Below are 24,759 nucleotides of genomic sequence, written 5' to 3' on the forward strand. Positions count from 1 at the left end.
ATTAGCAAGAGTGGTACTTAACTAACCAGCCCCAACTCCTACAGAAGAATTGGTCTGTTTTTGCTTTTTTTTTTTTTTTTAAAGATTTATTATTTGTGTATTTTATGTGTATGAGTGTTTTGTCTTCACACACACCAGAAGATGGAATCAGATCCATTCAGGTGGTTGTGAGCCACCATGTGACTGCTGTGAATTGAACTCAGGAGCTCTGGAAGATCAGCCAAGTGCTCCTAACAGCTGAGCCATCTCTCCATCGTTGAGCCAATTTGTCTTGATAAAGGTCTGTTAATAAATGCAGCCTGAATGCTGCTGTGCACTAGACTCTGCAGTTGAACACACAGATGCCTTCTTCAAGCCCTCAGGCACATGACACATACTCACATTTCTTACAGACCAACACAGGCCACACTCATGAAGACTCAAGTTACCCACTTGCTTGCTGCTGTTCCTCTTCTGATGAGAAGACACAGAGTCACTTCAGGTAACTTCCATTTAATTTAACATTTATTTTCATTTATAACGAGATGTCACATTTTCTACATTAAAATATAATCATGCTGATTCCCGTGCCCTCAGAGAAAAACAACTGGAAGACGGAATGCATAGAGTGGGAAGTCATTGCTGCACCTGAGAACACACAGCACAGAGACCCAACAGCAGACATGGCAGAGGCTTACAGAATAGAGCTAACGGCTCAAGCCAGGAAGGAGCAGGAATAAAAAACATTGCCACATGTGCCACAAGGTCACCCGAAAAGTCAGATCTGGGTCAGAAAGTTTGGGGACTGAACAGTTTAAAACATCCACAAACCTAAGGCAAGCCATCTTCACACCCCACCTCAGGATCAGGGGGCAACACAGAAACCTAAACCACCATAAGCACATCAGGATAAGGGTGGAATGTAGGGTTTTTCTTAATTGTACCCCAGCCTTTTCCAAGTCTCAATTCTCCTATGACTGCAGCCCAGTGGGTATCACTAGCAAAAGACATGTCACCACTTCACCACTGCCATGAAGATGCCAGCTGTGCAACATTGCATAATTCTGTGCGCGCCTCAAAGAGAAAGATGCCACACAGGAATTCCCAACTCACAGCACTGGCAGCAAGAAACTCATTTCGTAAGAAAGTGCAAGCAGACAGTAAAACCCATCTGCATAGAGCAGAGGACAGACCCACAGGCACACCAGCACTCCAGAAAAAAGGCTCAGCCAAGAGCCTCATGGTTCTTCTGAAAGGAGAATTCTTCCAGTCTCCACTTTGCCCCTAAATTTGAGACTGAAGCATTTAACTTCAAAACAGTGATACTCTTAAGGGAGCTGAGAGGTAGGGTTTGGGAGACCCAAACAAGACATTATTAGCAACTAGCTCTCCACTATGTACAAATACATACATTGGTAAGCAAACTTCACGCCATCCCTCAGCTACTTTAAGGAAAGCACTGAAGGTAAGGTTTTCTGAGCAGGGATCTTTCAATCTGTTAGCAGTTTAAACGTTGCAACACTGGCACAATAGTTACCTAGCCTTTGTTTTTAATTACAGGGTAACAGGTAAACTCCCGCACACAGGTGGGGATGGAGGAGTGCAAAAGGAATCAGGAAACAGAACCAGTACTTCACAAGAGGGTCACGCCACACGAGCAGCCGCAGCTAGTGCTTTGCAGAGTCTCGAGGGTAAAACTCGCTCAGGGTGCTCTGAGGAATTCTCTTCAGCATTTCTTTGGGGAAGATTCGAAGCAACTGCCAGCCAATGTCCAAAGTCTCATAGACAGTTCGGTTTTCATAGGGACCTAAAATATTGACACTGAATTAATCTCAAAGAACTTCCACTTGACTCTTGTTGCTCAGTATTCTGTCAGTGGACGAGCAAACAGGGTAGACATTAAATACAAGAAAGAAAACGTGAGTTAGGACTCAGACTGAATGCAGAATGAGGGCACAAAGTACCACAGAGATCAGAGGTGAGGAGAGGTCCACAGGGACAATGTACATGTTGGGTTAAAGGATTGAGGTGGACAAAGAGGGACAAAATCCTTAAGGCAAACTAGACCCAGCATTTTCATCAAAGGTCAGTAAAAAGCAGACTTAGACACAGGGCATAGGAGAAAAAGCTAAGCTTGCAGGAATCAACAGAGATGCTAAGAAAGCCTTAAATGCCATAAAGCATAATATATTACAGGCCAGTGGTTTTCAAAACTTAATTTATTTTGAGACAGGGTCTCACTGAGTGGCCTAGGCAAGCCTCAAACTCTACCTCTTAAGTGCTGAAATTACAGGCCAACCAAATTATATTTAATATAGCAAAATTAACCTCCTCTCCTCCAAAAAACCCCTTTCCCAAAAGATTAAGAATGGTGGGATTCTGGAGTCCCTCTCTAAATAACTTTACTATATTTTTTAGTGTCTGTATTAACAGACAGACAGACAGTCAGAGGAATAACTAAATCCCAACACGATCAGTGACACTCAGGGTCAAGCACTTGCCTGGCGTGTGTTCCACCCCTCATCTAGTTAAACCACTGTGTGTTTAGATGATTTCAGTATGGAAAATGGAGGCAAGGAAATGCCATCCAAGTAAAATCCTAGTGCTATTCTAGTGCTCAAATCCTAGTGCTGTTCCAAAGCAGCATGCACACCTGCTGTAACTATCACTGAGGTCGAGGGTGGAGTATTTCTAGGAACAGCAGCAAGACTAAACAAAACAGCCTGAGAACCCATATGTGCCATGTAAGGAAACATACTGGAGGCTTTTTAGAAGAGAGACAACCAATAAAATTATTAAGATCTACCCCTGAGCTGTGAGAGTGGTGGAAAACTGGCCCCAGTGGCCAAGGATGATGTATGGGGGACTTAAACCTCACGTCTGGTTACAGACCTTATCTTCACTGTGGCCCAGAAACCTCCAACCTCCAGCCTCACTAGATATATTGAGCCAGTATCAGCACTTCTTTAACAGACAGAACATTGTATATATAATAAATAAATAAATCTTAAAAAAAAAAAAAAAAGCAAATCAAAGTTTGAGAGCTACTGGACAAAATACTATAGTGAGAATACAAAAATAATACAGTAAGAAGACTATGAATAATAACTGTCTGATCACTAGAGAATAAGGTTAAAAATGCTGCCCAGTCAAATGCACTAGTGAGTTATCACACACACACACACACACACACACACACACACACACACACACAAAGTGGGCCAGGTTGGGGAAGACATTGTATTGCGGGAGATGAAGAAGAATTGAGGCAGTAGATATGTATGACCTTATTTCATTGTATACATGCATGAGATTCTCAAAAATAAAAATTAAACAAACAACCAAATGCTGCCCAGCAACGGAGATGGATTAGCTGGAAAAATGACCCCACCAGACACAGACAGCACATAGATCAGATTATTGGAGGCAGAAAGGTGGTCAGCTGGGGAAAAGTCTCATTCTGGTCACTGGGTCCTTACGGATAATACCATACAAAAAGATATGCTTATAATAGGCCGAGGTGTGGTAGCTTAATCAGGTTTCCTGCAGATGTTCAGAAGGCAGAGGGAAGGAGGTCAGATGTGAAGACAAAGACACAGCAGAACTTTAAGTGTTTCGTTAGAAGAGAGAATGCAGAGAGACCAACAGGAGTTCTCAGATTTGCAAGGAAGGTTTAATGGTTCTAAGACGTTTTGTTTGAAGGGCATCATCTTACCCTGAGTAATGAAGTTTTTCTCAAACTTCTGCAGAAATTCCAAGTAAAGAAGGTCATCTGAGGTCAGGGCTTCTTCTCCCACCACGGCTTTCATGGCTTGTACATCCTTACCGATAGCATAGCATGCATACTGAAAAGGAGAGGGTACATGTCAACAGCCCAGGGTGGATAGGTCCTGTGGCAGCTCTCTTCACCAAGATGTTACAGCTTACAGAAAGCTCCCAGGAAGGTATTCAAGTACTTACTATAGTCTCCCCGAGAAAGAGGCCTTCAGACATTACCAACACTGCAAAAATATACTTTCTCAGTGTGTTAATTAATTTATGATGAATAGAAAAAAGATGCAGAAGCCAAAGAGAAATCTCTGTACGTCTCACTCAAACGCCTGTGATTTCACAGGCTTTCCATTTCTACTGAAGGATCAGATATTTTTCTTTATGTTTGATGTACAATCTATAAACATTAAGGACTTTATAGAATATATACAACTGTAACTTCAGTGTTCTGCTGGCTGTTTAACACGGTCAGTAACAAATATGTACTGCTGCCCATGCAGAAATATACCAGTAGTTAAAAGAACACATTGCTTTCTGCTTTTACTTTCATGCTTAAAAATTTTATTACACTTATTTATTTAGTGTGCATAGGAACACACACAAAATACTTTTTATTTGTGGGCACACATGTGCCATGTTATGTGTAGAAGAATCAGAGGACAATTTGCAGGAGTTGGTTCTCTTCTTCTGCGATAAGGGTCCCTGGGACTGAACTGTAAGACTTGGTGTTGGTGGCAAGTGTCTTTACCCACTGAGCCCTATTGCCACCCCCCGCCCTTTTCCCTTTTTAATTTAAAAACTACGGGCTGGAAAGATGGCTCAGTGGTTAAGAACACTGTCTGTTCTCTAAAGGGCTCAGGACCCAGGTTTGATTCCCAGTACCCACACAGCAGCTAATCAGCCTCCGTAATTCCAGGTCCCAGGGATCCCAAACCTTCTTCTGGTCTTGGACACTGCATGCATATAACACACAAATATTCATGCAGGTAATACACCAATACTCAGAAAGGTAAATGAATAAATAGGGGAGACATTTGAATAAATAGGGGAGATTCTCCAATAAAATACATTTTAAAACTGCATATAGTATTCAAAATGAGTTGCAAACTTGGTAATTTTCTTGTTGCTATTACTGTTTTTTGAGACGGTGTCACCATGAAGCTTGGGCTGATATCCAGTTTGCAATTCTTCTACCTTAGCCTCCCAAATCCTGGGATGACAGGTTATGACAGCACAAGCGGCCGAAACTTAACAGGTTGTTGGTTTTATTTTTCGAAAATTTTATTTTATATGCATGAGTGTTTTGCATGCACGTATTTATGAGTACCACATATATGGCTAGATTCTTCAGTCAGAAGGTGTCGGTTCCCCTAGACCTGGAGTTACAGATGGTTGTGAACCCTCATGTGGGTCCTCTTACAAGAATAATAAATGCTTTTTAGCACCGAGTCATCTCTCCAGGCCCCAGGTTTGATTAGCATTATTTGCTCTTATGAAAAAAGGTTGCTTTGTTCTATCCAGTGTAATTATTCTGTATCAAACCAATACTGAAATTCTATTTGGTTGGGAAGACAAACACTGATAGCGTTGTCATGGATATGACAGAAGAACATAAGGAGAAAGGCCAAATCTCCTCCTTAGAAGAGAACACATACCAGTTGGTTAGATACATCAGCATGGTCCTTTCTGGTCATTCCTTCTCCAATAGCTGACTTCATTAACCGAGACAATGAGGGTAACACATTAATAGGTGGATAAATCTTGGGTAGAACAGGAAGAAAAAAAAAATTGTTGTATGTAAAACTTGAGCTTTACTGTACCGAGCATTTAAAAATCACCGGTATCCTTCATAGCACATAAATCTACAGGCACTTTTTCTAGATGAGCTCTAGCATCTTCTAGGGAAGAAACGGTAGTGAGAAACACTTTGTGCGCAGTATTTCTTTTGAGAATCAGAATAAAGAAAGTGAAGTATAAAGAGAGCACAACACTGTTTTGAAAACCTACAGTTTCAATTGCCTAGGCTACCTTAGTATCCATCTAAACAATTTTGTTCATGGACTCAAAATTTTATAAGCAAAATAAAATGATTATAATAATTTCTCCTAAAAGCTGATTTTGGAAATCTGTTATAAAACCAGCAAAAATCCTGCTTTTCTAGTAACAGGACTGGCAGATCATGACATATACCATTTTTAGCATAGAATTCCCCACAAAAAAGTTCCCTGAGACAACTGATCCCAGTTAAAGGCACAATAAATAAAAACAGTAATTCTTAATTCTGGCACTCTGCCCACTGTAAGATTTTAGCTTAGAAACGATACTTTCATAGCCATATTAAACAACTCAAGCTGGTGCTTCCTGAGCTGTGGTAAGTCCCAAAGAGCAAATAAAGTCAGCAGAGAGTGAGTGAGTGGCTTCAAGACCCACAGCACTCTTCAAGTGTCAGTACCTGTCTGTTGTGCAGCTGTCTGTCCACATAGATCTGGCCCTCAGTAATATAACCAGTCAAGTCAGGGATAGGATGAGTGATATCTGCCAGAGGAAGACATAGTTATTTAAGCACATGGCTACCCCACATGGCCAATCTCACAAGAAGCCAATCTGTATTACCTACATTTCTCTGCCCATAAGAGCTACAGTGAATAATTTTCTGTGATGATGCATTTGTGCTGTCTAATAGAGTAGTATGATGGTTAGTTTTAATTGTCAACTGACTATAAGCTGGAAAGAGGCTTGGTTGGGTCAGTTTGTGAGCATGTCTGTGGGAATTATCTTAATTAATTGATGTGAAAAGACATCCCACTATGGAGGGAACCATTCTCTAGGCAGGGTGTTCTGACTTCTGAAAGAGTGGCGATATTCAGCATTCTTGTCTCTCTGCTCTTAATCACAGGTATGGAGTGACTAGCTGTTTAAAGTTCCTGCCTTGACTTTCCTACAGTAATGAACTGCAACCTGGAATTACAAATGGAAACATACCCCTTTCTCCTCTAAGATGCTTTTTATAAGGGTACATTATCACAGCAACAGATACGGAAGCAGGACAGAGGACCTGCCAAGCATGGCTGCTGAGCAGCTGAGTGTGGCTAACGGACCTGAAGGGCTTACTTTAAATTTCATTTTAATCAACTTGAATTTAGGTACAGGGCAATGTGCCTAGCAGTTTCCATATTAAAGACATTTCATTTGTTCAGTTACAATAGTTCCAACAAGTATGCAATACTTGCTTCTCGTCATGTGCTTTCTTACAGCACAATGTTCCATCGCAACCACAAATCACTATGCAGATGTAGGACACGTGGGCATGGCAGTGCTGCTCAGGCAGCACCCAAACACTGTGCCAAGTGGTGTCCTTCCAGCCTGTGGACGGAAGACAGCCACTTTGTGCCTGCTCTTCTGGAACATTCACGCTTATGTCAGAAGCAATGAAGGGTAACTGCTGGTGTGGGTTGCACGAGCTGCAGAACTACCATCTCCTAAGCCAGTAAACCACTCCACTGTTTGTGTGCCTCAGTGCTGTGGGGAGGCTCACACCGGAGCACTCCTAACCGTGCTCAGCACAGTGAGTTATTTCCCAGACTATCCCATGCTCTTCACTGTGAGTTTAACTGTATAAATGACTGGCTCACAGAAAATCCAGAGACAAATTCTTCATAGTTTAAATAGTGTTCTGAAAGCAGCAGGCATTCAATAATAGATAGTAGGTGAAAATTTAAAATTCAAATTACAAAGAAAATAGGTTTTCTTCAAAAGTGATGAAGATAATTAGAAATAATCTTCAGCTAGGTGGTGGTGGCACCCACCTTTGATCCCAGCACTTTTAAAGAGTGAGTTCCAGGATAGCCAAGGCTACACAGGGAAACCCTGTCTTCACCCCCCCCCCCCCAAAAAAAAAAAGAAATAACCTTTAACTGAAGATGATGTTTAGGTATAGTATCTAGTTAAGACAACGGCTGATGTCAAGCTCTCCAAAGAATTTTAACTCAGAAAAGTAGATGGTTGATGTCTACAGAACCAATGCCCTGTTAGGGCCATTGAACTGTTTCACAGGTAAAGCCCTTGCCACCAAGGCTGATTACTTGTTCCCTAGCACCTTCATAGCAGGGAGAACTAGCTCTGGTCAAGCTGTCCTCTGACCTCCACAAGCACACTGTGGAAAGTACCCCAATCCTCCTCCCTCTCTCTCCCTTTTCCTTCCCCCTCCTTTCTCTCACAAACATACACACAAGCCCTTTCAGTGATTAAGTCTGGTAAATCATAGATGCAAACTTACCATCATTGGGCATGGTGAGAATAGGGATTTGGGTAATAGAGCCATTTCTACCTTCTACCCGACCAGCACGTTCATAGATTGTGGCTAAATCGGTGTACATGTAGCCTGGGAAACCTCGCCGACCAGGAACCTCTTCCCTGGCTGCTGAAACCTAATAGCAAACCAAGGAAGGAGAATGTCAGAGTAAGAAAAAGACACGTCAGAGAAAGAAAAAGTCTGCTTAGAATGTCTGCTTAAATATGCCCAACAAAAAATTAATTTGTGTGGCTGTAATGCAAGAATGTTAAAAATTATAATGAACCAGAAATTCAGTTGAGGCTGGAAAGGTGATGCTACTCTCAGATTCTATTAATATGGTCATTTTCTCTATTTCAGTTTGCTAATGACTATACTTTTCTTGACTCTGAATGGACAGTAATCTTTTGAGTTTGGGGACAAAAAAATTCTGCTTTCCATAAGCCTTCACTTATGTGTTTGAAGAGTGACAATAATAAATACAACGTGCATAAATAAATTCTGTGACAGAAACTAGTTGGGTATGGTGGTGTACGCCTGTGATCCCAGCACTGGGATGGCTAAGGCAAGAGGTCTCTAAGTTCAAAGACAGCCTGGACCACACTGAGACCCTGTTTCCAAAAAAAAAAAAAAAAAAAGAAAAGAAAAGAAAAAGAAGGAAGAAAACAAAACAATTAGATTTTCTGCTAAAATTTTACTACAACAATGTTTATTATAAAAAAAACTCTATAAATCAAATAGTTACTTCTAAAGCCTAAATTTTCAATTCACTAACTATACCATACCGTAAAACAATCCACTCTCATGTAAGAGTCCTCATTAGGTCACAAGGAGGAACACATATCAAGAACCAATCACATGTTATACTCATACATTAGATAGTCAAATCTTTACAACAGCCAAACAAGAAAGCTCATCCGAAATTTACAGCCAGAACTGAGGCTCAGATAGTTCCCAAGACCAAAAGGCCAAAGTCCAGCTCAGTGGCATACGTCTAGAATCCCAACACTTTGGAGAGGCAGGAAGAGAGAAGTTCAAGGCCAATCTTAGCTACACAGTAAGTTTTCAAGGCCAGACTGGGCCACACAGGGCCTTGATCACTGAGCCCAGAGGTTACTCCACCTCACAAAGGTCTTTCTTTGGGACATGCATATGGGAATACAGGTACGTACAAAACTCCACACCATAAGAACCTCAGCGGATTCCCACTGCAGGGTTCCTGCAATGTTACTCAGTGTGACCTACAGACCCAGGGTCATTGATGCACAAAGAAACTGTCATGGCAAGCTGGCAGAACACTTTGATGTTTATGAGATCAAATGGGCAGTAAGCCTAGGTTTATAAATTGTTTATCTTTAAAAAAATTATCTTTTTTCAAAGCTCATTTTTGTTTTCCTTAACAATAGTATTGACCCGTTTCAATGATGGAAGACTCTAGTCCTTCAGGGAGGCAACATGAACACTGTGGCAATGTAGTAATGATCTTGGGGATTTGAAAATGTAGTCTTCAGAGAGCAGGTTTCCTCAGAAGTCTTTATGTACTCAAGAGTTAGCTTATTAAAAATACCAGAAATTTGTCTTAAAATGTCCTAAAACTTCTATGTGATGTTACTGTAATTAAACAAACATTTGGTTTTCTGAAGAAAAAATTCCAAAGACAGTGTTGCCAGAGCATTTATTAAACTATTATAATCACTAGAAACAGAGCCCCGAGGGGCTAGAAGGATGGCCAGAAGTTAAGGGCATTTGCTGAGATCCCGGGTTCAGTTCCCAGCACCCCCTGGAAAGCTCACAGCCATCTGTCTGTAACTACACTTCCAGGGGATCTGATGCTGTCTTCTGGTCTCCAAGGGCACATATATACCCTCAGACACAAGCAAAATACACATAAATTTAAAAAAGTATCTGAAAAGGTTAACACACACACACAAAATATGGACAGGAACTCCTGGGAGTATATAACTGCTTACAACTTAAACCCTTGGGACAGTGACATGGTAGGCAGGCTATTAATTTTAACCTCATCCTCCAACGTTTCCAAGTTGACAGAAAGAAAAAAACAAAACAAAAAAGTCCCCTAGCTTTTCTGATGAAGATAATCTACAAATCCATCAGCAACATGCTCAAAAGCATGATTAAAGAAAAACAGAAACTTACAGACGGTCAATATAGCCTACAAATTGACCTATTTTGTTTGACTGAAAAAAATAAAGGAAGGAAGGAAAAGTTACCTCTCGAAGTGCTTCAGCATAGGAACTCATATCTGTCAGGATGACCAGGACATGTTTCTCACACTGGTAAGCCAGAAACTCAGCTGTAGTCAGAGCCAGGCGAGGAGTGATGATTCTCTCGATGCTGAAAGGGAACATAAGTCGTAGGTCACTCCAAAGCCATAACCAAAACAATTATGGGATCAACAGCAATTTCCCTTTGACATTCTTAATAAATAGGAGAGGAAAACAACTATTACTTTGAAGATCCTCTGTAGGCAATTACTCTGCAGGAGTAATTGCAGGATAGTAAGTGCCACAGGTTAAATTACTTTACAAACGCTTGTCATTTCTCAGAGCTGCTGTTCTCAAAACTGAGAAGGGGTGGTGAGAAAAAGGGCAGGAAGGAAATAGGTGTCATACTTCCAGGTGAGAAAAAGTCATTTGCTGATGACCTATTGTGTCCCAATAACTCTTGTGCATCTTGTCATCTGCCACGTGCAACAACCCAGTCAAGTCACTTTTCTGAGCTTCTGTGTCTGCATGACTATAGAATCTGCACAAAGCTAAACAGCTCCCAAGAAGCAGAATGCTATTTAAATACAGGGCTACACCACGAAGAGGCTTTCACTGCAACATCACCTTCTTTGACACCTCTGATCCCCAGTCTTCTCAAAGAGAAAGAAGTGACCATATTTACTTACGTTGGGTCATTAGCCAAGTTCAAAAAAAGGCAGACATTGTCCATTGAGCCATTTTCTTCAAAGTCAGATTTGAAGAACCGGGCTGTTTCCATGTTTACCTAAATATCAATGACTTCATAAGTGCCAGGAGAAAAAAAATTCTCAACATCTACTTCTGATGAAGGCCAAGCTACGAATACAAACTGTTCCATCTTTTAAAAATCCAAACACCTAATTTTTTGGTGAGAGTAAAGCACTTTGGCATACAGAGTATTATTAGGTTGCGGCTACATGCTAACTTTGACTCCTTGGTTTTGCTAAAATGTCAAGAAGCAACGCCTCCATCTAGGAACGAAGTCGACTATGTATGCCTAGTTTATTTGCCTCTTTCCAGTAACAGTTAGTTTTATGTTATTCCCAAACAGAACACCACACTTACCCCCATAGCAGCAAACACAATGGCAAAATTTTCTTCACTGTAGTCCACTACATCTTTGGATTTCTTTACCAAACCAGCCTGGCGACAGATCTGAGCGGCAATCTGTTGAGGATGAAAAGAAACAAGCTGTAAACTAAAAATCATATTCTAAGAACAAAATATCTTATTCTTGATGTTAAATACTTTAATTACTAAACTTGGTTGACAAAACTCTCTGATCTTCACCAAGATATAGAAACAGAATCCAGAGGGCAGACATGCACGCCTGAACTGCACGAGTGGAAGATACCAAGTACACGGTAGGTGAGCTGACGCATCCAGAGACTCTCCCGCGACAAGCCTCGGCTAAGGACCCCAACTCTCACCTCGTTGTGCGGTAGTCCAGCAGCAGAAAAAATGGGGATTTTCTGTCCCCTAGCAATACTGTTCATGCCGTCGATGGCAGAAATGCCTGTCTGGATCATCTCCTCAGGGTAGATCCGACACTGAGGGTTGATTGGCTGACCTGCCGTGTTCCAGAAAGAAAATGTTACTATGTCTGCATACTGTTCATGATAGAAGGAGAAATACTTAAAAAGTCAGAACTACAAAAGAATTTCTCAGTACTTAAACTACCTACTCTAAATGCTACCGTAACTAGTCTCTATCTGGCAAGGCTCCCAGTAGACAGCAGTTACTTTCCCCAATATTAAACCCATCTACTGCCCCTACCCATGATGTCAAGGAAGTCTTCAGCCAGCACCACAGGACCTCGGTCAATGGGTTTTCCTGATCCGTTGAATACCCGACCTATAAAACAGCAACAAGACAGAACAGAGCAGAGCTAGACTTACAAATGTGTGTTTGTATGTTTCTAGATTTTATATAAATATGCTCCCTTTTAAGGGAGCAGATCTGTGTTGACAACGAAGAGTGATGTCTACTTACCAAGCATATCCTCAGACACTGGTGTTCGGAGAATATCCCCAGTAAACTCACAGGATGTTTTCTTGGCGTCTATACCTGATGTCCCTTCAAATACCTACCAAGAAAGAAAATCAGCCAGAAGGTTAATGGAGGTTAGGTCAGGGACACTTGCAAGGGTACTGCTTGCAGGGGCAAATACCACAGTATTATGTGTCAAAAGAATGGATGAAAGAAAGAACAATAAAAAAGAAAGAAAATTTAAGAATTTTTGGTTATCTTATACAAACCACTTGGCTACTTTCAGAAATTTTACTTCCTCATGCTCTAGACTATTTTTTAGGGTACATGTTAAGAAACTTCCCTATCCCTCTAATAAAATAACATTAAAAACAAAGAATTATAAGGAAGAAATAAATTCAAAGGAACTGAGTTGGGAATCATTCTGATAGCATCCAACCATCAACACATGCAGCTTGTCAGCACCATGCTGTCAGGGGACTCACTGTGTGGTCAACAGCTGAGTGGTGCTCACCTGAACCACTGCCTTGGAGCCGCTGACTTCTAGAACTTGTCCACTTCTTCTTGTGCCATCTGGCAATGTCAAGTGCACAATCTCCGCATATCTGGGGAACTAAGCAGGAAAACAGTGAAGGGTTAATATCAATATCCCCAAGCTACCCAAGCTACTCCATGCCTCTCTACTGAGGTCTTGTTGTCTATGTACTTTCCCCACCTTAAACAAATACCTGAGGAGTGGAATCTCGGTCCCTATAACTTACACTCACTGGCATACAAAGTGGCAAACTGTACCAGGTACAGAGTACTATCCTGCAAAAACACTGCAATCACATTATTTTCCTGTGTGTATAACTGAAGGTTCTGAGACTGCAGAAAGATATAAAATTACCAACAATGTCTCTACCACTCAGAGTGCTGTTCACTTTCTGGGCTATGTGTACCTGTAATCACCCAGGCCTCACATGAGAGATGGAAGATGAAACATTACTATATAACGTAAATATCAGGCTACGATAATATCCAACGTCTTCCTCAATGTAGTTTAAACATTGAGGATAATATATCTTTCTATGTAACGATGTATATTTCTAAAATTCCCTCCTACCTCACATTCCCATCTGGCCTTAGATTGTTCATTTTTGAAATAGGATGTAATGGAACCCAAGCTGGCCCCCAACTCACTCTGTGTGTGTGTGTGTGTGTGTGTGTTTGTATATTTGTGTGATCATAAAAATTGAGGGTGACCTCAAACTCCCAGGCCTCCTGTCTGTATGTCCTTAGGGCTGGATGACAAGCTCCTGAGCTACCATACCCAGCTAAGATGTTGTTTAATGTACTTAACTGACAAAGTACTTGATGTATTATTATTGGGGAACGTCCTTTACTGTATCGATCCATGTTTGACATAATACATTGTCAGTTGAAAGACTGTATCATTCTATATGATTTAAGGGGAAAATCCCTTCAGTCAAATTATTGTACCATATGGGTAAAATGTATTTTGGATACAGTTGAAAGATGTATCATTCTATGTGATTTGAGGGGCAAAATCCCTTCAGTCAAATTATTGTACATTAGGGCTTCTAAGACTTTTGGATTTTGGAGATGTTAAAATGTTAATGAGGATTTTAAAATTAATGTTTATACAACTGACACAGTTAAAGTCTAGTACCAAGCTGGATATGGTGGCACATGCCTTTAAATCCCAGCACTTGGGAGGCAGAGACAGCCCTGGTCCATATAGTTTCGTTATAGGCCAACCACGGTACACAGTAAAACCCTATCTCAAAAAAATTAAAAAAGAAAAAATATTATCTAATGACCGTATCATATTTAATTCAGCTGCTCACCTGATGAAACACAGCTGTCCCTTACTATACTTCTATAATAATGACATAATAAACCCTCATTTTTGCAAACAACTCTTCACAAAAGTTAGCAAGCTACATACTAGCAGTGAATATCATTTTCTACCCAATTATTCTGCAAAGGTAATAGATTAATTCAGTCTCCAAAACCAAACCAAACCAAACCAAAAAACCCCCAACCAACCAACCAACCAACCAACCCTCCTCTATTTTCGCTAATCTTTCAGTTTCTTACTCATTTGTGGTTTTATAGAATATGGATGAACATCAGTCCTCTTATAAACATGTTTTTTAATCTTCCAATTGTGCTTATGACATTTTCTATCCCACAAACGTATTTAAGGTTTTACAGAATAAAAGTATTGTTGTTCTTTATGATTTTTATCTTTTACCTAGGAAAAGCTTCGACCTGAAAGTCATAAACAGGTTTTCAGTGTTTTCTAATAGGCTTCTAATAAGTTGATGTTTCACTTACATGGATTTATTTTCCTATTTTGATTTGGGAAATGAATGCTGTAGCAACAATTGACTAGCACAAAAATGTTCCCTGTGGCCTCACAATGGCAAATTCACCATGTCAAAAACTCAGGTGTGCTACATGTAATCCCAGCATTCAGAGGGCCAAGACAGGAGAATTGCAAGTTCCACTGGCTACAAGAGACTATGTCTGGGTGATGGTGGTGAACGCCTTTAATGCCAGCACTCAGGAAGCAGGGGCAGGTGGATCTCCCTGGTCTACAAAGTGAGTTTCAGGACAGCCAGGTCTACATCGAGAAACCCTGTCTTGAAAAACAATAAAACATGTGTGAGACCGTGTCTTGTGAAAGAAAGAAAACCAAAGATCATCCATATGCAGAGCTGTTTGGGCTCCATAACCTCGTGACATGGATGGGTTTATCCCTTCACTAAAACCGCATGCTTCCTTGCCCCATCTGACTGTACTAGCTGGTAATAAACATTAAAAAAAAAAAAAAAAAATCAAATCTTCTCATCCAGTCAAAGTTAAGTGGAATCACTCAAAACAAATGGAATGTACTTTCAGTAAGCCTCAGTTTTCTCTATACAAGTTGCACCTAGCACAGAAACTGAAATAGTTTCTGTAAACTGACTGTGTGTCCTGAGACCCTACTTTACATCACTGTCTCTAATGGTACTGATGACTTAAGCTTTTGTGTAATCACATATAGGAACAATGACAGTTGCTGTTTTTCCAATCCTGTTACACGCTTACTCTTTTCCTGCTGCTTGTTAATGTCAAACACAAGGATGAACAAAAAATGGCTACAACAACCATTCTCGTCTAACTGGTCATTTTAGCTTTAGTTCAGTTCTTGGTCAGAGCTCCTAAAACCCTTGTAATTTTCTAGGTATCAGGAGCAATCAAGATGAAAGAAGTCTTTTATTATTCATAGCCAGTTCTTTCACTCATACTTGTGAGACCATAGTGGGTATCTACTGTCCAGGGGAACCATGCACCCAATTAGATGACTAGACCTCTGAGGAGGGCAGAGAGACTGGAGATTGACTTAGTCAATACTGGCCAATCATGTGATCAACAACAGGATATGTGAGGAATTATCCATAAACTCCTGAGTGAAGAGCCGGGAGCTTTACTGTCTGGAAAGAATGCAGCCAGATGCAGCCAGAGCCCACACTCAGCCCCTCAGGACAGAAGCAGGAGCCAGTACTCAGGACTCCTTGGGGCTCTATCTATTCACATTTATACTTTTTAAATAAGTCAGTGATGGGAAATGATGCGTTCCTGCTTTAGGTGGGCTATTCCAGCAAGTTATGAAAGATGAGGAGATACCCTCTGATTTATAGCCAAGTTGGGCAGTAGCTGTGTCTCCTACACAGCGTATGAGTGAAACAGATACCATGTGTGTATGTGGCGGAGTCAATGGAGTCTGGAAGAAATGAATCAAATTTCAGGTCTACTAAGAAACTGAACTCAATTGTTGTGGAGGGAGAACCTGTCCACCTGGTATTAGAAATGCTAAGAGTAAAAACTACAAGGAAACGGTGCAGCTTTCACTAACTTCAAAAAAGAATGTTCTTAGCCAGGCCTGGAGCTTAAGCCTTTAATCCCAGTACTCGGGGAGGGAGAGGCAGGCAGACTGAAGTGTGTGAGTTGGAGGCCAGGTTGTTCCACACAGCAAGTCCAGGACAGCCAAAGCTACAGAGAGAACACTAAGAAAAGAATGTTACTAGGGCAGTGGGTCTCAGCCTTCCAACGCTGCAACCCTTCAATACAGTTCTTCATGCTGTGGTGACCTCCGACCATCAAATTCTTTCATTGCTACTTCATAACATTTTGTGAATGTTATGAATCATAATGTAAATATCTGATATGCAGAAAGTGTGGTATGTAACCCCTGTGAATGGGTCATTCCACCCCCAAAGGAGTCATAACTCACATATTGAGAACCTGAGTCCTAGGGTTTCCTAAGTATTCTGATTGTCTGCTTTCTAGATAAAGAGGAGTGGAGCCAGGAGGATGGATGGGGTTGAGGGCTTCCAGTCTAGAAACACCAAGTATTAGTTCTGGGAAAGACCCTGAATCACAGAACAAGACAGAGTGAGAGAGAACACCAATGCCTTCTGAGCCAGAGGGAAGTGTGCTAGGCTTACTCTCATAATTACTTTGTAAGAATCCCTTGTCATAGCTGGTGTGGTGGAGTATGCCTTTAATACCAGCAGTCAGGAGGCAGAGGCAGATGGATCTCTGAGTTCAAGGCGAGCCTGGTCTACAAAGTGAGTCCCAGGACAGCCAGGGCTACACAGAGAAACCCTGTCTCGAGGAAAAAAAAAAATCCCTTGCCATAAATAAAAACATTACTGTAGTGATAAAGTTAAAGGGAATATGCACTTGCCCTTTTAAAAAAAATGTTTCTCAAACTAATAATTGTGTGCCTGCTACAACAGAACTCTAGAAGGCACACTATTTAAATTGCTTTCTCTGATACTTTTTCTTTTTGTCTATTGTACTTTGTATTTTTTTTTTTTTTTTTGTGTCTGTGATATTGTGATTGTAAAATCAGGTAGAAAGCTTAGTCCAGAATAACCACTTAGAAACTAGATTCTATGCCTCCTTTTCTAAAATTAACAGTAAGTTCATAATAGACAGAGACAAAAGAACAACATGCTCACTAAGATCCTTAGAGCTAATTTAGGACACACCACTCTGTCGAGGGTTCTAAGCCACTATTGAGATAATCTGCTCTTACATATCCATTACTTGCATGTCCATGTCAGGCTCTCAAAGCACATTTAGTTACTCAAGACTTTAACATTCGGTAAAGAAAAACACTACTTTTCAGAAGCCTGTAACATAGAAGATGCCAGATATCTGTATGATATTCTCCAGGTGTAAGACACACTCATTATCGCTGTTTTACCTCCTATAAGCCCACCAAGTAAGATTTCCCCCTCAACGTGGAAGTCAAGGGACTTGAGGTCATAGGAAAGAATCCACACTAAATCTAGTACTAGAATCCAGTTTTCTGACTTTAGATCTTTCTTTCCTACAAATAATACTTACAGTCATACTGAAGAATGGTTTAAAATTCGTAACACAAATTTAAAGAACTGATGAAATCTGAAGTACAACAGTCAGACCACAATGGACATGGTGTTACCTTCACATGATCTAAGATTACCAATGGACCATTCACTCCAGAGACAGTCTTGTAGGCTGGAAAGAAAGAGTCTTGTTTAGTAAAGCAGCACAAGCTGATGACAAGAGCAAGCCCCTCCCCTTCATCTCCCACTCAAAAAGCCACATGGAAACATGAACTTTAAAATATGGCTATTTCCTGGTAACTTTTACTCTAAGTAAGCCACTATCCTAGAACCCAGGCTACAACATGAGACTGATGCTGCTTCCCTTTCCAAGTTCAGATTTTTCCGTTTTCATGTGGGACAGGGAGAATGCCAATGGGATGGATGGCAGACGTGTGGAGGCCTCATGGCAGCATCCCTGCTGAGAAGGTGGCACTTAGCTGAACAGACAGGAGGAAAAGGAATCTTCAAGAACTTTAAAGAGTTGGTGACAAAACTCACAAAGGAATTCTGAGAGAAATGTGGCTTGAAGGCAAAGCCACTATGAAATAGATTATGACTAACAGAGACTATGTGGGAACTGTGAAAGAGGTCTCACTCTGTAGCCCAGGCTGGTCTTGACCTTGCAGTACCAATCCTGCCTCAGGTTCTCAAGTGCTGGGGACTGCAGGCTTAAGTGACCAACCAACCAGCCAAGAAACATGTTCTTCATTTTTTTTCTTTTAGTCTTCATTTTTATCTTATGTGTATGGAGATTTTGGCTGCACGTATGTCTGTGCACCACATGTGTGCAGTGCCCATGAGGGCCAGAACCCCTGGAACTGAAATTAAGGTCAGTGAGAGCCGCCATGTGGGAATCTTCTGGAAAAGCAACCAGTGCTCTTAACCACTGAGCTATCTCTCCATCCCAACAAAAATATTCTTCAAAACAAAACAAAACAAAACAAAACAAAACAGCTGGGTGTGGTGGCACATACCTGTAACCCCACACTCAGGGAGGCAGAGGCCGGTGGACCACTGTGAGTACGAGGCCAACCTGGTCTACAAAGTCCAGGACAGCCAAGGCTACATAGAAAAACCCTATCTTGGAAAACAAAAACAACAGCAAACCAACAAAACAACAAAACAAAACAAAGCATAGACAGACATGCAAGTGGGTGGGAGGGAGACAGAGAGATTGTTGAGATGGCTCAGAGGACTTGAGCTCAATCTGTAGGACTCATACGGTAGAGAGAAAACAGAGCCCAAAGTTGCCCTCTGACCTCCATACCCAGGCCTACCCACCTACAAGCATATACACACTCAATAAATAAACATACAGATTTAAACATATATAAAACTAAAAATATTTAAAAGTCAGCAGGCACAGTAACCCCTGACTACAAATCAGGAAAGAAGGCTATCAGCCATCTCAAAAAGAAACAAAAGAGTTAAAGATTACTACCAGGTAAGGAGATTCCCATTATTTATTGCAAAGTGTACCTAGAAGAAATATCTAATCTACTTCCCCATTCTAAGGTTATATTAAATGCTTATTTATATTTTCCTTATACATGATGTAAGGCTGTCTAAATTTCATGTTTCCATGGGCTATAAGGTGCCTGCTAAAGCAGACTGGATATGCTGGACCTGGAGCTGGAGGTGCTGGTGAAGTGCTGGGAATGGAGCCCAAGTCCTCTGCAAGAGCAGTAAGCGCTCATAACCTCCAAGCTGTATCTGCAGCTCCTCACTCATTTTACAAAGGAGTTACCCATCCTTGCTGGCAAGGTTCATGATGATTAAACACAAAATACTTAGGAAACAGCAACTTTAGCAGACAAATTCAAAATTTACTATATTTCAAAATTTGAACAGCTAAAAAATACATTTCTTAAGAAAATTCACCATAACGCCTAAAATAATTTATGTGAAATCATTAACTGATCAGGAATGTTTCTCTTGTCTAATCTGAGGTCTTCTAATCAACTTGGACAAAGATTCCTGGAACAAGAATCATCTTCCAAAGAATGAGGAAATCATTTACTAGCCAGTGTATCCACTTAAGGGGCTTCCAATCCCTTTTGCCCAAGGCCAGGAAGCAAGTCTTGGTATAGACTCTTCATACAGAACAGACAAGCCTCATTTCATACTGAGACACCCAAACACAGACAGCAAAGATTTGCTTGAATATGTCAGAATTGTCATGTCAATAGAGGTTCCTAAATGAAGAATGTCCTTTAGTAACTTAAATAAAGGTGTTAAGATCTGCGGCATTTTGGGCCAATTTTAGGAAAGCACTCTCAAGGCTTTAAGATAATCTGTTTTTAAAAACACGTAATTCCAACCTTTTAAGACTCTCTTCCTTGTTTTTATTTTAAAAACTCCAAATACTGTTTCTTAAAGACTTTTTAGAACTGCTGTATGGAAACAGAAAGTGAGCTACAGTACTTCTTGAAACCAACTTTTAAAAAAAAATATAGAAACCTAGACTTTTCCAAAACTTTCCCTAAGCCTTAAGGCAAAGGGGGTGGGGGATCACTTGGGTTGATAAGAAACTCTTCATTAAAATGCCTCTAATTCTTAAAATTCTCTACTTTTAAAGAGACAGCACTTTCTTTGGATTTCTAGTACTGACATAGAACTATGTCTCAGAGTCTCATGGTTAAAATTCAAACTCATTACACACTACACAGTTTTGCCAGTCACAAGCAAAACCCATGACCAAGAAAAAAAGCAGCATTAGTCACAGCTTTTCATGGAAACAGCAGAGTTGCCATCCACTAACTAAATAAAGACAAGGCTTAGAGTCCTTAAGTCCAATCCCAGGGACAGCAAACAGGTAAAAAAAAAAAAAAAAAAAAAAATTAAATTCTAAAAAGAATTCTAAATGTGCAAGAATAAATATAAAGCCTTTGGAAAGCCAATTAAGCAAACACTATAAATTTACTAATTAACAGCAACAGCACCATTATTCCTGGTTTTAGAAGAGAAAAATAATTTCTAGATAGCCCATGCACCGGCACCTGAAGCCTGTCTCCAGCCACTTGAGCCAAATCCTAAGACTGAAACTAGCAACATGTTTGAAAGCTTTTGTCCAGCAGCACCCTCTGTATGTTTACAGTGTGGTGGGCCAGGCAGTTTCCCTGATGTCTACATCTGTCACTGCTGCAAGGCTACCTTTTCCAGCACTTACAGCTGCTAGAACAGTGGCCCTAAACTCAGAGAGTGGCTAGTGGGCTACTGAATGCATTGCAGTGGCTGATAAATCAAGCAGACATAAGCTCTGTAAGCCAAGAATGAAATATCTGACAGAGAAGGTGCAGTTTTCCCTCACTGGCAGTCTGAAGAGCACAGAAGACCTAGTATGGTTCAGAGGAGAGACATCAGTTTAACTGAAACAGGTACAAGGACTGAGCCAACGGACCTTATAACCTGAACTTAGTGAAAAAGCTACCAAACCATTTTGGAGAGTGAGACACATTTTTTACTGAGCATTTTCGGATTATCTGATCTTCTCTTTACAAAATACTGTAAGGTAAGCAAGGCAGGTACAATCTTACTACTTACTTTCAGATGCCCTGAGAGCCTCTGGGTCTACCTTTACTAAAAGTTTTGTGCTGCTTTCCTTTAATGATGGAATTTCTACTCTATGGAACACTTCTAACTGGCATAACTTAGACCCGTATTATGTCACTATAACTTAAAATATGGAGATCACACAGTTCCTGGCATTTGTACTAAAAACTGATGCAAAAAGACAGTTTACATGATAAGGTCAGCCCTTTCCATGCCAGCGAAAATATTAAAAAAGAAAAGTGAGCAGGAAAAACATCAAGTACCATCTTTTATCCTCAATACTATCCATCCAGTCTTCCTCACGATAACCGTTAAGTAGCTGGAAACAGATACTAGATCAGAGTACAGCATCCAAGAACATCACACAGCAAAGCCACTGACAACTATTCTCCATATGGCAACAGCAGACACATGCTTACACTGCACAAAACATTTATGAGGTAGCATTTAGAAACCATGATTTATTGGGAAGCTGAAGCAGGACAGTTAATTTATGGCATAGAAAGTTTCAGTCTTGCCAGGGTAAAACAAACCAGCTGGGCATGGCTGTGAATGACTTAAAACCCAGTACTTGGGAGGCAGAGGTAAGCAGATATTTTTGAGTTCAAGGCCAACATGGTCTGCATAGTGAATTCCAGGATAGCCAGGACTACCTAACACAAAACAAAACAAACAACTTGCTCAACACCCAACCAATAAAAAATAAAACCCTATGAACTACAAAGATTTTTAAAGACAGCCAGCTCTCAGGAGGCAGAGGCAGGTGGATCTCGAGACCAGCATGGAGTTCCAGGACAGCCAAGGCTATCCAGAGGAACCCTGTCTCAAAAAAACCCCAAGATTTTAAAGAGCACATCTCTGTCAGATGAAAGAGATGGTTCAACACTAACACTCTTAAGGATTGTGACATACTTAAAGTAAAACACATTGCACAATAAGCCCTAGCTCATTAGGCACCACCTTAAGAGCAAAACAAAAGCCGTTCCTTTTATTGTGCAAGAACAGAGAACTGACCTGAGCAATGAACACCCGAAAGAGAGGTTCTAGAAAAAAAACAAAACAAAACAAAAAAACAAGCAGAGTTCCTTATTTTCATTTCTTGCTGAGGCTCTGCTTTGTGATATAAGAAACTTAAGGATAGCTGACACATGGGTCAAGAAAAGTGGAAATATTTTGCTCTAAGCTCTGTGGATATTGTTGATCTTTCTTAAGGTTTAAAGGAAGGGCAAAGTTTTCTTTCCTTTTGATGTCAGAAAGTCAAACGATGTGTTCAAGATTAGCTATTAATTTCAAGCCTGAATATTTTACTTTGTTTCTTTTTAACAGCCCTATAACCCCGAAGTTGTTTAAAAACAGGACCTAATTTTCACAGGGCAACTGCCAAAACCATTCCATTCCTTCATTCAAAGAGTGTGTATCAACTAACTATATTTATCATTTTAGACAGTATTATCAAACCTTTATAATAAAAATTGAGATGTTAATATTTACCTTGAAGCATTTAAAATTGACTAAAATAAAAATGTGGCAAAAATAGTGAAAGATGACATTTAAATGTAGTTAGCTGTTCACTCAAGCACAGTATTCCAACCCCATGAAAGCTCTATCCACACGGAAAACCTACCCACTGAAGTACTAGGACAAGTTGCACGGCAAGTTACAGACTGCAGGGTGCTTCCTAAGTCCGGCACTTAGGCTCAGGGATGCACAGAGGGCAAGAGAAGTACGTGCAGCCACTGGTCAGCAGACCTTTCCCGTGGACACACTCTTCAGCCATCGGCCTAGCACACGAAGATGGTGGGGAAACACTCCTCATATCCCTGAAGGGCTTGCCACCTTAACCAGAAAGTATTCTACACTTTATGAATTGATACTGAACGATTACATCAAAATAGACTACTGTAACCTTTAACATTTTTTTTTTCTAGAAACCACACCGGTGTCTATGTGTTCTGCCCAGAGCAAAGCACACACACTAAATGCAATTTATGAGAATCTGTACTTCTCAGGTATCAATCTGTCAGTTTTCTCAACGTTTCCTTCTGCTCACATGGGCCCCAAACAGGCATTTGCTATTTCTAACAATTATTAAAAAAAAAAAAATGCCTAAAAGGCATTTGGCAATCTAGTCTCCAATGTGTTTTCTTCCTTCCCAACGCTGCAGTGTTATCACATGACCCATGGACAGCTCCGGACAGGATTAGTCAGGCTGGAGGGCGCCTAGCTAAAACCCTTCATCTGAAATTGTTTCTAACCAATGAGCCACCCACAGAGACAGGCTGGCAATTAACCAGTGCAAATGCAAGCTTATTACCTGAAAAACAACAGACTCCCCCTCATTTTTTTTAAAGTCTCTTTCCAAAGCTCTCTCCCTGGCTTCAAGATATCTGTGAAGGTTTAATGCTATACAACCGAAATCTTCAATCAACAACAGCCATTTCTTTGGGAATGACTGACCTGTCTACCTAACCCCGGCCTATTGAGGTCTTTTACAATCACTACACTTAAGCCTATGCACATGCTAGGGGAGAGGGGGGGGGGGGGGGGGAAGCTTCTTAGCTTTGCAAAGCAACTCTCCACTCAACTGAGTTTGGTTAGCTATTCAGTTAACGAAGAAACGACAGAAAACCAAGCAAGGATTAAGAAACCTCGAGTTTTGGTTCCTCCTTTGCCAATAATTAGATGTCTGAAGCCTGGCATGGCCTCTCCTTTCGAGAACCTTACGCGTCTCGCTTGTAAAATGAGAGAGTGGGACTACACGACTAGGGTACTTTTCAGCTCTAAGGTTCTCCGGTATCTCAGAGTCGTGTGAAGCGGTCCCTACAGGATAAGCCACATCTAGCTCTCTCCGCGGGCCTGCCCACGTCAGCGATGACACTACATCTTCTGCTCTGTCCACCTGCCCAGAGGTCCTCGGCGCAGAGGGGACGGGAGTGGGCGTTCCCTCCGGGAGACATTTAAATAAGGTCAGGAGCAGAAGGTCCGAGTGACACGAAGTGGCCTCAGAGACAGACGGGTGCCCGAGAACACACCAGTCCAGGGAATTCGGAGAGGGTGCGGCAATGTCATGAGCCCACGAACAGGTTCCAGTCGGTGCTCTCGCCCGCGGCCCTCCTAAGTCACGGAAATGCTCACGCAAAGCCGGAAAGGTGCTCGTGGAAAGGTGGGGGACACGATCCCATTCCCTCCCTGCTGGCTGAACAGGTGAGCACGAGCCGAGGCGGACGCGCTCACTTTCCCGTACTCACTGAGACGAGGCTGGGAGAGGTAGTTCCGGCTCACGGCCAGCGCCTGCTCGCGAGCTCCGGCCATCGGCCCACCGCTGGGCACGGGCAGCTCGGGCGCGGCACCGTTCACGATTCCCCGCATCGCTCGCAACGCCATCTTGTCTCCTCCGTCCCGACTGGCCCCGCAGCAGCGCGGCGCAGGCGCAGATATAGCAGGGAGGCCCGTGCGGCCGGCTCCGCCCATGCGCGCT

The 24,759-nt window shown here is 41.4% G+C and overlaps 2 protein-coding genes across 3 annotated transcripts in view; one reads left to right on the forward strand and one right to left on the reverse strand.

Moving 5' to 3' along the window:
* Positions 1-482: 482 nt before the first annotated feature.
* Positions 483-24,759, reverse strand: Atp6v1b2 (ATPase H+ transporting V1 subunit B2). Its single transcript, XM_055618761.1, has 14 exons — positions 24,530-24,759; positions 17,804-17,859; positions 12,812-12,910; positions 12,301-12,394; positions 12,085-12,162; positions 11,739-11,878; positions 11,374-11,475; positions 10,956-11,053; positions 10,273-10,396; positions 8,027-8,177; positions 6,203-6,285; positions 5,406-5,510; positions 3,695-3,824; positions 483-1,786 (listed from the first exon to the last, which is right to left on the reverse strand). The coding sequence occupies exons 1-14, from the start codon at positions 24,750-24,752 to the stop codon at positions 1,647-1,649; spliced, it is 1,623 nt and encodes a 540-aa protein (XP_055474736.1). The 5' UTR covers positions 24,753-24,759; the 3' UTR covers positions 483-1,646.
* Positions 24,256-24,759, forward strand: part of Slc18a1 (solute carrier family 18 member A1) — a 46,950-nt gene continuing 46,446 nt past the window's right edge. For both annotated transcript variants that reach the window (XM_055618764.1, XM_055618763.1), the window contains exon 1: positions 24,256-24,485. The gene's annotated coding sequence lies outside the window, so the exon portion shown is untranslated. The remainder of the gene's footprint in view (positions 24,486-24,759) is intronic.

The sequence above is a fragment of the Psammomys obesus genome, unplaced genomic scaffold (assembly GCF_907164565.1).
Source record: "Psammomys obesus unplaced genomic scaffold, mPsaObe1.curated_primary_1811, whole genome shotgun sequence".
NCBI lineage: Eukaryota > Metazoa > Chordata > Mammalia > Rodentia > Muridae > Psammomys > Psammomys obesus.

Coding starts and splice junctions, on each gene's coding strand:
- Atp6v1b2 (XM_055618761.1), bottom strand. CDS start 24,752: ATGGGCGGAGCCGGCCGCACGGGCCTCCCTGCTATATCTGCGCCTGCG. Junction 10,397..10,955: donor AACTTGGCTAATGACCCAAC/GTAAGTAAATAT, acceptor GTTCCCTTTCAG/CATCGAGAGAATCATCACTC. Junction 5,511..6,202: donor GACAGCTGCACAACAGACAG/GTACTGACACTT, acceptor GTTCTACCCAAG/ATTTATCCACCTATTAATGT.